The 13,079-nt window shown below is 49.4% G+C and overlaps 1 protein-coding gene and 1 long non-coding RNA gene across 3 annotated transcripts in view; one reads left to right on the top strand and one right to left on the bottom strand.

Annotated features, from left to right (window-relative positions):
• The window catches only part of LOC118175262 (carboxyl-terminal PDZ ligand of neuronal nitric oxide synthase protein-like), a 38,440-nt gene that overhangs the window by 16,704 nt on the left and 8,657 nt on the right, over nucleotides 1-13,079 (bottom strand). Inside the window, exons 2-3 of one of the 2 annotated variants that reach the window (XM_035341261.1) lie at nucleotides 12,804-12,959; nucleotides 9,519-9,590 (exon numbers count right to left, since the gene is read on the bottom strand). In XM_035341261.1, the coding sequence (XP_035197152.1) occupies nucleotides 9,519-9,590; nucleotides 12,804-12,908 (177 nt within the window). In that variant the 5' untranslated portion in view covers nucleotides 12,909-12,959. Of the gene's footprint in view, nucleotides 1-9,518; nucleotides 9,591-12,803; nucleotides 12,963-13,079 lie in introns of both variants that reach the window. The other variant, XM_035341262.1, reaches the window with a different exon arrangement.
• The window catches only part of LOC118175269, a 6,322-nt gene continuing 6,019 nt past the window's right edge, over nucleotides 12,777-13,079 (top strand). The window contains exon 1 of the long non-coding RNA XR_004754929.1: nucleotides 12,777-12,884. This is a non-coding gene — a long non-coding RNA (uncharacterized LOC118175269). The remainder of the gene's footprint in view (nucleotides 12,885-13,079) is intronic.

Genomic DNA, 13,079 nt, shown 5'->3' with positions numbered 1-13,079 from the left:
CACCTGTCACAAAAATAAGCCGTTTTTAGAAGAAACCTCTGGAGCTGAGAGGGTTTGTTGACCGTGCAGGTGGCCGTGATTCAGGGCTGTGATGCTCTCTGCAATGCAAGAGGCCGCATCCTCCTCTCCAGCAGACCCAGTGCATGGTGGTAATGCATGACCAGCAGAAGCAGCGACAGAAGGATGGAGGAAGGGGGAAGTGACTCAGGTGTCCTGAAAACAGTCAGGCAGTTGCCAATTAGTCCGAACAACCCATCTGGCCCATGGAAAGGCCATTTGGAGAATGTCTAATCACTGCTGCAGGAAAAAAGAAAACCATTGCATGATGCCTATTAAAAATCCCTGTTCCCTCATCAAAGTATTCCTCCCTCCAGGGACTCATTCAAGGTTTTTATTCTGTAGATTTATCATGGAGTTATTTAGTGAAAACATGAAGTAACTTGTCACTGTATTATGTTAAGCAGTATGGATTCTGCTTGCCTTCGGGCCTCATTTAGTACAGAGCTAAAGAAGAATGGAGAAAGCAAGTGCAGAACCAAGCTCTTGTTTGCAAATCTTATTTTGCTAGGCTCGACTTTGCTCTGTGGTCGTGGTCTCCCTCTCCTCAGAACAGTGATCCATAAAGTACAAAGGACTCTTGTGCTAGACAACAATCAGTACAGCATCTACAAAGGCACCAGGTCTAGCCTTTCTCCCATGGAGACACAGCCTAAGAACCAGAACAGCTGCCGTCAAAGCACTAGGCTCAGTCAAAAGCACTAGGTTATACCATTTTTTGTCAGAAATCAAGGAGTGTACTCATTAGATGCACTAGGAGGGTCTCTAATCCACCAGCATAGTGGAGGCACTCCATGCCATGGTCAACCCCAGTTTATGTGCCCTTGCTCACACAGTTGTCGCTCAGATAAAGGCACCTCCTCATTAACGAGCTAATCCAATGTGCTTGCAGCCACTCTGGTTGCCATCTCAATTACATTTTTTCAGACACCAATAAGGAAGCAGCTTTGAGTCATGGCTGATTGCTCTACACCAGAATGTAATTTGAAAGCCATTATATTTCATCTCTGTAATACTCTACAACCAGTAATATAATTGCTGAAAAAAAGCTACTTTATTTCAAACTAGATAAAAGCATTGCAGAAATCTCATATGCCGATATTTTAGGTAGTGAACTCAAAAGCTTCTATACAATAATGATAATACTGTTAAAGCCACTTTATTTTACAATTAAAAGGTACCTGCCTCAATGCCAAGATCTAACATCACACAAAGAGCTCTGTCTTGTTCTATTTAGTATTAACATTTTAATTTAGCTTTTATCTAACTGCTGATTTTATTAGCCTTCAGCTAAACTTCAATCCATCATGACTTATGCAAAACAATACGAATATGCCTGTCTAGTTCCACCCCCTCACCGGAGAAGCCATCCAGTTTTCAGCTCTCTCAGAAAGGCATTGAAAGGTCGCTGTTGCTTAGAGATGGCACATTTCACTGAGTGGTCCCTCCGTCCATCTGTTATCAATCAAACACCGTACATTATCTGAACAGGGTATAATAACTGAAGCATCTATAATAACCAGTCCCCTCTGGAAAACTAGGTCATAGCATGAGGCTACAGAAAAAAGCTCTAAAATGATTTCTGTTACAGTGTGGCACACAGTCACAGCTAAACCAGTCCCACATAATTTCAGCTCAGAAGTGGCAGAAGACAATTTATTCTGTGGCAATAAGTCCAGAGATGATTTTGGGATGGAGACAAGCAGGACTGAAACCTGCAGGAGATTCTAAGCCTGCAGCATGGTGAGACATCCCCAAGCAGCCAGCAGATGGATGGATTCAATCTCAAAGGTGTTTATCCCTCTCCTCCCACTCAAGATGCACAAGCAGAGTGTAGTCAGTTCTCTACTGCAGCCACACTATGCTGCTTAGAAACACCACGCATGATGCCACTGCAAAAGCAACTCTTTAAAAGCTTCTTTCCCTTTGCATTATGGTAACTCAAGGAACAGAAATTAGACGGAAAAAGCTTGGGTCAGTCCAAGACACGGCAGACAGTTCTAGGAAAGCAGCTTCCACATTTTTAAAGCTATTTCTTCAGTTTATGAAAATTAATGTTTCTGTATGGCTAGTAAAGAAGAACATGTATGAAATGTGCCTGAGCCTGCTGAGGTGACTATGGGCTGGAAAACACAGGCAGCTCCACAGGGCCTCCAGGGCCCCAGTGCCTTCATGGCAGGGGAGGTGCTGGGCCTGGCAGGGCGTGCTGGGGCCGGGCGGCTATAAAGGTCTGCCCAGGGCTGGGAAGGCCTCGGTGGAGACAAGGCAGGGACCTGGTGTGGAGATGCAGCTCTGCTCCAGCGGGGGCCCTGCTGTTCCCTGCCCACCCTCCGCAGCCACATGAAGGTAAGGCCTGCGATACGGCCGTCGCCTTCTTGGGGCACGTCCCTCGGGTCTGTTATCTTCTGTGAGACCAGCACAGAAGCTGGGGAGCCCAGCGCAGGTGGTGAACAGTAAAATGGTTCTTAGCAGAGCAGGGTGCTGTGTATCAGCAGTTCCAGTACTGGCTACATGGACCAAGGCCACCAGCCCTCCTCTGGTGTGGGCCAAGAGCCCCCTGGGGCGGCAATGGCTCTGGTGAAGGAGCCCTAGGAAGGGATGCGAAATCCTCTGTGCCACAAAAGCAGGCTAGCACATGTGTCTGGGCGTACCAGTGCCCTGCAGAGCTGGGATGGGGATTAGGGCTTCCCAGTCCCAGGGCCTCCACAGCTCTCCTCCTGCTGGAAGGCGCAGGGGTGGCTCGGTGGGTGCCTGGGAGCGGGGCTCCTGGGGCTCCCTGGAAGCCCACCCTGATCCCCACACAGGAGACTCTGCTTGAGCTGTAAGACATAGAGGAAAACAAACTAATGAAGCATTAGGGCTAAACTTAGCTGCAATTAACACTTAATTACCATCCTGAAAACACTTGCTCTATTTTGCCAGGGCCTAGGAAGGTAAAACCAATTAGCTTAATCTTGTGTGATAGAAACCTTAAATTGCATCAGATGCCTGTTGGGGATGGGACCCTGGGAGTACCTGGAATGACCCTGGAGCTGAGCCCTCCTGTGGGTAATGGGACAGCCCTGCTCTGTTCCCCAGGGAGGAGAGCCACGTGGTGAGGATGCCTTGCTAGACATCTGCTCTTGATGCCCTTTTGCTGTTCCCAGCTTAACCTGCTTGACTGAGACTGTCCTTCTCTGTCCCTGTAGCTTCTTGTGTCAGCTGGTACCCCCCTAATTAAAGCAGGTAACAGGTAGTGATGCAGGCAAAGGTGTGTGGACAGTGATATGGAAGTACAGAAAGATCCAGAGAGTATGCAGAGGACAAAAGCTATCCATGATCTCCTGTAGATCTCTCTCCAAGGGAAGTCTCTAGTGTCAGTTCTCCAGTTAAATTTTTGGAGTAGGCTTGCAGCCTCTGCTGAGGACTGGCAGTAGTCTGATCATGTACTGCCTCTGCTGTGCAGAACAGCCAAAACTGACAGCAGACTTTCTGCAAAAGGTATGAGAGCAAGTTTGTACATGCTCACATAGACTGGGACACCTACAGCTACTGAGTTCTGGAGGCTAGAGGCTTGATCTACTGTGTATGCAGTCCCTGTGGGGTTCTTTGGAGAAGAAGGGAAGGCATCCTACAAAAAGATCTGCTCTTTTGGAGCATACTTTGGGGTAGCATATGCTGTCCTTTTTGTACAGGGGAGGAAGAGAAATGTACAGGCTTAGGGAAACTTTGTTTATCTGAAGTACTCCTCTCATCTTTCTGTAAGGCCTGATGCCTGCCTGTATGCTTGTCAATATAAACGTTGATTGGACCCATGATCACAGCATGGGACCATCTTCCACTGTGCTGTTCATCAGTGAATGCCACTATGTGATGACAATATTTATGTAAAGGCCCCGGGTGAACTGAGGTGGCCCTCCTCTCCTGCCAGCTCTCTTAAGGCATCTATTAAATGGGACTTGGCTACCCACCCAAACATGGAACATGTTCCCCCACGCTGTTCTATCAGCGGTGTCCTTAGCTGGCTCAGGCTGCGCTAGCAGTTTGGAGCAGACACGTGAGATGCTGGTGTTTTATACTCTAACCATGTAAGAGCTGTCACCTGTTTTTCCTGTACCATCCTGTAAATGGAAGGAAGGTGTGTGGCATTCTGAGAATTAAAGAAAGGTCCACATCAGCAGTTTGAGGACTACTGAAATATTTTTAAGACATTGGCATTGTTTTCTTTCACAGCCCAGGGCTGTCATTAGCTGAGCACTTGGATGTTCTTCCAAAGAGGCTGAAAGGAAAAGGCCTCCAGGAACGGCAGCAGACCAAACTCCTATCCAAAACCAACAGAGCCTGGCATGCAGCTGCAGAGGTCTATAACAGGGCAAGTGCTCCATCGCTGCACAGGGGAACTTCCACACTTGAGCCTGTCCTTCAGCTGCAGCAGAGCCAACCACTTCAGTGGGAGAGGCTGCAAAGACTGAGAAACCCACCAGCAGGGAGTTCAGTTTTTGTTTTGTTTTGTTTTTGTTTTTTAAATACTGAACACAGCTCCAGTTTAGCTTAACGTGAAACTGGTAGGAAAGCTTAGCTCCATGCATAGTAAGTAGAGAAGGGCTGATAGGCAGAACATTTCAGAGAAATCTATGCAGCAATAATCTTGGCAAACTTCTCTTCTGTAGTAGGAAGGGTGTCTGCCTAGGAAAACTGGAGGAACTGTGTTCTAGAAGAATCTCATTGTCAAGTCTGTTAAACATCTCTATTTCTGGAGTCCCACCACACCGTGATAAATTAAACTGAAATGACTGAAGGCAGCCACCCTGCCCTCCACCATCTGTCTGCCTGGTTCCTCTCCTGTAGCACAAGCAGACAAATGACACCCAGATTTGCTCCTGAGCCCCTGCCATTTACAGCCCGGCATGGATCTCAGCGTAGGCTGCCCTATGGAAGCCTGCCCAGCCATCAGGTGGGAGCTGCAGTGGTGCAGCAGAGGCAGGTTCTGCACAGCTGTCCCTGCTTCCTCTGCTTCACCAGGGTGAACTGAAGGACTCTGACTTCCTCTCATCTGGATTTAAACTGATGTCACACTTCAACACTACCCGTTGATACTTGGCAGTCAGTATGATTTATTCTGTGGCTGGATTGAGCTTCCTCACTAGAATACTACACTGACAAACTGCAATTCGCTGAGCCTCTGCTTAAGAGCATGAATGCAGCAAAAAGCCATCAGGATAAGGGGGAGGCTGGAGTGAGAACCTGGTTCTCGCGCCAGGGAGAACTCAGCATTTCTGATGCGTCCTGTGTCAAGATTTATAAATGTCTCTGCTTTTGTGGCACACTAGACTCTGGAGAAAAGACTTCTCAGTTAATTTAAGTCTAAGAAATACAGAGGTTAACAGAAGAAACATGTTAATCTGGAGATGACTCCCTCCTGTCAGTTCACCCTGGTGCTTGGATGGGCCCAGCACCAGTAGCCAGTCCCCTAATGAGATGATTAAACTGAACTAGCAACCCAACATCTGTCTGCTTACCGAGTGTTAATGCCTTATCAGGTCCCAAACAGGTCTGAAATGCTTAGGCTTCATAGAATTGTAAGTGCAAATTCCTGAGAGTCTGATTCTCTGCCTTAAAGGTAATTAAATGGAGCGACTTGGGGAATTGCTGTCAGGAGGTTGTCTGTAGGGGTGAGGGGCTTGGGCACTGTTCCTACAGTGTCCTTGGAAACTCGCCTCTCAAAATAGCAGCACTTCACCAGAACTGCTTGGCTATCTGTGCAGGCCTCGGCTGAGGGTAGTGCTGCTCCAGGCAGGTCACAGCTGACTTTCCTCTGGTCAGTGTTAGCTCTGGAAGCTGAGGAAAGGATGTAGGAGATGCTGCAGTGTTAACCTTCCACATCAAGCCATCTATTCCCTGGTCTCCCAGGGCAAGATTTCCCAAGCAACCTCAGGATCTTCAGAAATGTTTTGTGTTTTACAGAGCTCATCTGAACCCCCAGGGCCATACCCACAGGCATCACCAGCAAAGCCTTCCTTCTACTGTTGTATTTTTGCCTAGGTTCCACAACATCTCCTCCTAACCAGTCAGAGCCTTCACCTGGCTAAAGGGAGGACTTGTCTGTTTAATTGTCCTCTAAAAGGCAGCCAGGAGCAGTGTGTCTAGGGAGAGGGTGACCCTGCTGAATCATGGTGCTCTGTGGGCCCTTGAGAAGGACTTTACGTTCTTCAGATTAGCTGCCACTTGACTGCTGTAGGAAGAAAAATCTTGTGTTGTAGATAAATTCCTAGAGTGATGAGAAGGCTCAGTATCTGCAGATGAATCCACTCGAGCAGAAAGCCAGTGCTGGCATGCTGACTCTGAGGACAGGAGCCGAGTGGGTGCTGCCAGACGCCCGGACCTCGATGGCCTCGGGCAGCAGCAGCAGACAGCAGGTGGAGTGCCTGGCAGCGCCGGGTGCTCGCAGGGAGCTGGACTCTCCTCACCAGCACCTGGAACATGATGTGCCTGTCAGAGCACAGTGTACTCATTCAAGTAGCAAACTAATTTCATCACCTCCCCTGCCAGGTCTTAGAGGAGGTAGAGGGATTAGTTTGAACTCAAAGAGTCATATAATAACATGGCAGCTGTATGCAACTAATAAGCCACCGGGAGGATTAGCAAACGTAAAGTTGTCTAGCTCTGCATAATGGGGAGCTAAGAACAGCAACTTCCCTGTTCTACCTCTTGCATTTGCATTCCCTTCAGTGGAAGCACAGAACATGACGAGACAAGGTTTTCCAGCTTGTTATGAAATGGGAATCAATCTAATCTGTGACTAATGGAGTATTGCTAGCAATTCCACAGCATCCATTCAGTGAGAAATATGGATTTGAGCTTTACTATGAGAGTGCATCCTAAATCCCCTCTGCAAAAGACCAGATCATGATTGCAGCAGGCGAATGTTAAAGCTTGTCATTTGAGGCTCTCTGGGAGTAGCGTCCCACAGCACTCTGCATGTCCTGAAGTCTGCAAGCAGACTGCTCTGCTGATGCATGGAGAATGCCACTGAACTCCTCCTAGGTTCCCTGGCATAATTCATATGCAACTGGCAAAGGAGCTCAGTACAAAACACAGGCCAGCAAGGTGCCAAGGAGTAGACTTAGCAACTACAGTTGCTGCTTCTCTTACCACCTTCTCTCTCTTCCCACACTGTATGGACAACTTTGAGCGCTACGTAGCTTTTGTTTTTTCCCTGGGGCAAGTGCTTTTAATCACAGACTGGAGACCAGAATCAGACCTAGGAGTAGGAAGGCAGTTTCAGAGCTTGTATTAGTTTACTAATGAGTAAGTAGAGTAACCAGCTCTGTCAAGTCTGGAAAAAGAGGGCTGTGACTCCATAAAGAGAGGCGCTCTAACACCTCATCCTCCTTGTGGTCCCCTCTTGGAGCAGCAGAAGCCACAAATAACAGCCAGGCTGTGCCAGGGGCTGCCCCCGTGCTCAGCTGGCTCCCAGCCCTGCCTACCCCAGTGCTGCCTCCTCCCATGTCACAGGGCACACGGGGCAGCACAGGCAATGTTGTGCTAGGACTTGTACCGTGCGTCTCTTCTCTTCCGCTCCAGTAGAGGATTCCAGTTGAACACTGGGGTGCACAAAGGATGAAAGCTTCAGCAGAACGTGCCCTCGCCAAGGCCTGGCAGGGCTGCAGGACCCTGCTTGCTCTCGCAGCACAAACAGACGCTACCACTCACAAGAAGGTGGTAGCAAAATACCAGTTTGCACCAATAGCTTCTCCCAGTGTTTCCTCCCAGTTACAACTGGTTCTGCCGAGAGCCCACGGGAAAAGACTCTGGTATAGACAAGGCCGCTGCATGCAAATGAATGCTACATAAATAACCCCCATCTTCCCTCAGTTCCTAGGTTGTGTACTCCATGCACTAGAACTCTCTTCAAAGACCTCCCAGTTCATTCTTTATGCTCTAATTAAGGATCAGTGCCAATTAACTATCTTCAATAGAGGAGCATCTTCCGCTCAGCAGCCAGGAAGTGTCTGAATGAGATCCTGCTGTACAATACACGCATGAAAAGGGAAGCCCTCCCTTTTTGGAAAGGGCTCCCAAGATTAAAAATCCAGTATAGAATACAGGGTGCCTACTTTAAAAATATTGCGTGGTCAGATTAATTGATGGCATCCAGAAATGCGGATTGGTTTGTTAAACAGCTCACATAGCACCTGAACACGTTATTGCATTGCCACGACTCAGAGCTAGATACTGTGCCACTGGGGCAATAGCAGGTGTGAAAACAGAGTGTAACACTTTCTGGAAACTGGGATTGAAATATTACCTGCTTTTTCTTGCAAGGGTGTTACCTGCTCAAAGATTGTAAGAAGCCACTTTTGCTGTGCGTTGTCAAAATGCCAAAAAACTGATTCAGAGCAGAACTTACTAATAGCTGCACCAGTATGTGAACTGCCCCAGCACTCCGCGCCTATTGCCTTTGCTTCCTCTTGGTGTTCACCTGCTCCATAAATAGCCGGGCAATTCAGATTGCGACTGCACCGTGTTCTGAGCAAGGGCTGTGCTAAGAGCCTGAGCAGGCACAGAATGTCATTTCTGAGCCTGGCTGGAGATGAATACATCAGCTCCCCAGTCACTTACAGGCTAAGTTTAAAAAGCACTATTCTAAATGAAAGATAGATGGTTAGGCACTGCGGGGGGAAGGGTGCAGAATAGGATAATCCCTTCAAAGCTTTACATGGAAGATTCTCAAACCTGCTTCAGCTGATGTGAGCTGTACGAACAACCTCAGAATTAAGACCCGCACAATGCTTCAGCCAGGCACAATGGCTGCGCTGCCTTTTGGGGTAGATGCACTTGAACACGAGGCAGATGTAAGCTAGCCACAAAGCTTATCACTGCTAAATCTGGTGACCATTCACAGGCTGTTCTGAAAAGTAAAAGGCTAGAGGAGGAAGAGTGCAGACTTGATGATGAGAAGCAGGAACTGTAAAACTATATTAGAGGACAGGGAAACAACAGCGAATTATTCCGTGAGCAGCAGAATCCACAAAGTCTTGTCTAATGGGATTTACATCCATAACATCTGCCAGGTCACTGATACTTCAGTATATAATAACATAATGTACCTAGAACTGTCAGTGAATCTGAGTGCTTTTGTGAAGCAGATTGTGTTCATTTTGCTTTTTGTACAAAAAAAAAAAAAAAAACAGGCTAAATAAATCTCTTAGGTTCAAGGAGAATCCCCATACCTGCTCGGCAGAGGCTATGGTCTCATGTCTGAGCTCTGCTAACTGATCCTTTTGCAAAGAACAGGGGGGCTGGTCTATCCTAATGTGCCTTGGGAGTTTCTAGAGAAGCAAGTTACAATCCTGATTGAGATTTGAGCTCCAGGTAGGAAGGGGGAGATGGAGGAAAATGCAGAACAGCGCACTGCAACCACGTCGCTCCAGTGAAGTTACCCTTTGATTCCACGTGGGACTCAGCTCTTTTGAACTTACCCGAATCCTTCTCATGGCTGCCACAATCTCCACGCGACTGCTGGGCCTCGGTACATCCAAGCTCCCGATGTACTGAAAGACAGAACAGCGAGATAGTTCGTGAAGTAATGCACGAGTTAACGGTGTAGGCTTCTTCAGAACAAACAGCATCTGTCATCAAATTAGTCCCTGCGTGGTTAGATACTCTTAGCCCAGAGCATGGTATGGATGCGTGTTGTGGATAGTGTTATCAAAGGGAAGGAGATGTTAACTCCTAACTTGGGGTGTGAGTCTGTGACTGGATTCAGGTTCTGGATGTGCCTTTGCCCATGCTCTGCACAGCAACATCTGCTGCTAATCAAATCACAGGGTCTGAAAACAGGACCATCCATCCTTTGTCATTCCTCCCCACGTCTGCTTTTAAAGGACTTGGAGCTAAAAGCACATGAGGGCCAGACAGTTGGCCGGGTGTGCGATAACCAGCCCTGCTGGAACGGGCTCACGGTTCTGGGCTAGCTTCTCAGTCAGGACCATCTTTCCTCTGGACACCACTCCTGCTTGGCTGGACTCGTTCGCCTGTCTGCAGAGTCCCGTAAACACACTCCAAGCTGTGTCCTATACCAGCTGTTCCTCACTAAGCTTACGGGAGCTGCAATCCCAACCAGGCTGCTGGGTGAGCCTGCACTGATGCCACAGCAGCTGCCTGTGGCACCCAGGATTTACGCCCAAGCAGCAAGTCCTAGCAGGGCAGCATGGACTTGCTCCGGGACTGAAAGGTGAGGCAGGGGGTGGCTGCCACATCCCCAACACCTGCAGCTGGTGGCCTGTTCTCTCACGCTGTGTCAATGCTCTGCTGAGGAGAGACTTCACGTGTCCAGGGTGTGCTGGTGAGGGCAGGGAGATGCTGCCTGAGCACAAGGGTGAGTGGCACGGGGAGAAGTGTCCGCATCCGACAGCAGGGGCTGGTGCAGGGTGAGGAGCCTGGCGCTGGTGTTTTCCTGGGGGGGGTCTGTCAGGACAGAGGGCAGGTGACAAAGCTTAGTCCCCATCTTGAGAGCTTGGTTCATGAGTCATGTTTGGCTCCATGTTGTTGTTTTTTTTTGTTTGTTTGTTCCCCTGTGATGGGAGGAAAAAGGCAGCAGCTAGTCAGGAGAACCCTGCAAACACTTAATGTGATAACAGCTATGAACAGAGACCAAATACTTCCTTGAGAGCAGCCGCAGAGCTGTCACTGTTACTGACATAATTCTGTGTTAATTTCTCTGCTATAACACTTGCAGCTTGCAAAGGATTTTGTCCTGAAAACTTATGCATAATAGAGCTTTTCAGAGATGAATTCTCCTGGCTTGGTATTCACTGGTCTTTTATCTGCCTTGAAATAAATACCGCAAGCAATCTGAAAGGTCATCTGTTCTTTCTGATGTTTCTGTAAATGCCTTTGCAAAATGGCATTTTGAAGAGCAGCAACTTCAGGCGTGTCCTTTGGTAAACTGCAGGAGAGCCAAACCACTCAAGCCAGAGAGCTGGAGGGCAGCGGGGAAGGGAGAGAGGAGCCAGGATTTCCCTCTGCCCTCACTACAAGGGCACGTTGGTGTCACTCAAGAGCTGCTCCTGTTTGTTTTTGTCTGCGCAGAGCTGCACAGGAACAGGCCACCCTGCCAAAGGCGAATTCACAGGTGGGGCAGGAAGGGAGCTGGTGACAGCAGAGCCACGCGAGATTCTCCCAGACTCCTGCTTTGGAAGAGCTGAGGGCCTTGTGCTCCCGTGCACGCAGCCACCTTTCCACATGCAGGTCCCATTTCTGACCTTGTGACATTTGTCCCCGAAGATTACAGGGCAAGCCATACGGTTTGGTATGCGGAGATTAGAGACTGAGTGGAGATTGCCTGGTGTAAGACACCTGGCTGCTTGCTGCAGCCTTGTCACCCTGAGCTGCAGCTGACTGGTGTGCCCACAGTGAGTGTCCTCATTGGAAGCAGCAGACGAGAACAGAACGGAGTGAGCACGTTACTAAGGTAATGCGCACCCCATCTCAGACCCACACGCCTTTCAGCAGCGATCCGCTCTCTGAATAGCTCTGGGTGCCTAAAGCTGTCACTCTTACGAAGCCCATTGCACTCAGTGAAAGGTACAGCCTGTTCACATCTTTTAAAAATAAGGATTTTTGTTCTCGGCACAGTCTGTGATATAGCAAATGTTAATTTTAAAAAAAGAAACAAAGATTAATTGTTTTTCTCCCCTAAGGAAGAGAGATTTTTAAAATGTGATTAACTGTTCAGATTCATCCTCACATCCCATTTAAATCTTGCAGCTCTTTTAGCAGGAAAACCAGGCTGCACAAAATCCATGTTTCAAAGCTTTATTTGAATACATTGCCCTTCTTTCCAGCTCAGGAGACAGCAGGCGTGAATTCCATTTCTAATCTGTGTTAGGCCACCTGCAAAGAGGGGAAGAAAGCCCCAGAGTTGCTCCAGCAAAATGCAATTCTTCTTGCCAGGCGAATTACAAACCTATTCCCTGCACTGCCCACAGAATTCCAATTCCACTGAGTTGCTCACTCGGTGGTGGTGCAGTGCCAGACCATCTTTCACGATCAGTGTGAAGTTTCTGACAATATCCGTATTTCCTTCTGATACCCCAAGACTGCGTGCACTTAAACGAAGCCCTCTCATGTCTAGCTTCTCAAGCAGGGACCAGGTCAGATAGAACAAGGAATGAGGGAAGGAATAAGGTAAAGAATAAGGTGTTTGTCAGCAGCAGGTAGCAGCCTGCTGCTCTCCAGGGGATCCGGAGCTGTCACCTCACTGTGGCAGGAGCAGGACCCTGCACAGTGACAGGACAGAGCCAGCCTGAGCCAGGATGAGTGCAGCTGGCACCTGCCCCTCTCAGGAGGGGTCTTTCCTCACCAGTTCATAAATGAGGCACACAAGGCTCGTAAGCATCAAACAGCTTAAAAAAAATGGGGAAAAACAGAACCTGTCTGTGATATTAAGCGTAAAGCTTTCATAGTTCATTGGCGTCTTTCTTCAGGCTTCCTCAGGCCCAGCACCCAGCTGCAGGGTGGTGGGGCTGGGGGCACCTGAGAGATGCTCTGAGGGCAGGGGATGGAGCACGGCGAGACCCTGGCCTCGACCCCCCCGGGGCTGGCAGCAGGCCCGGCTCTGCAACAGGGCCCAGCGCCGTGGGGGGACCACGGGGGGCCCGGGGGTGTCCCCTATGTGCTGGGGCGGTGGGGGCTCCCACAGGCGGTGTCCCCGCAGCCCCGCCGCCCCGGGCAGAGGGAAGCGGGGCCGTGCCGCGGCTCACCTTGGCCTGGAAGTGGATGCCGTGCTGGAAGGCCTCCTCGTTGTGCAGCGGGACGCGGGAGTCGCAGCCATCGTCCACCAGGTTGTACCGGTTCTTCACCGGCATCGCGGCGGCGACAGGCAGCGGGGAGGCCGGCCGGGAGGGCGGCTCAGGCCGCGGAGGGGGGCACGGCGGGGGGAGGCATCGCGGCGGGCCGGGCCCGGCCCCGCGGAGCCCCGGGGCTGGCGGCGGCGCCCCTTTTTTTTTTTTTTTTTTTTTTTTTTTTTTTTTTTTTTT

This window comes from Oxyura jamaicensis, chromosome 17, assembly GCF_011077185.1.
Source record: "Oxyura jamaicensis isolate SHBP4307 breed ruddy duck chromosome 17, BPBGC_Ojam_1.0, whole genome shotgun sequence".
In the NCBI taxonomy this organism is placed as follows: Eukaryota; Metazoa; Chordata; class Aves; order Anseriformes; family Anatidae; genus Oxyura; species Oxyura jamaicensis.
The sequence above is the reverse complement of the archived record's forward strand: the minus strand, read 5'-3'. Positions and strand labels throughout refer to the sequence as shown.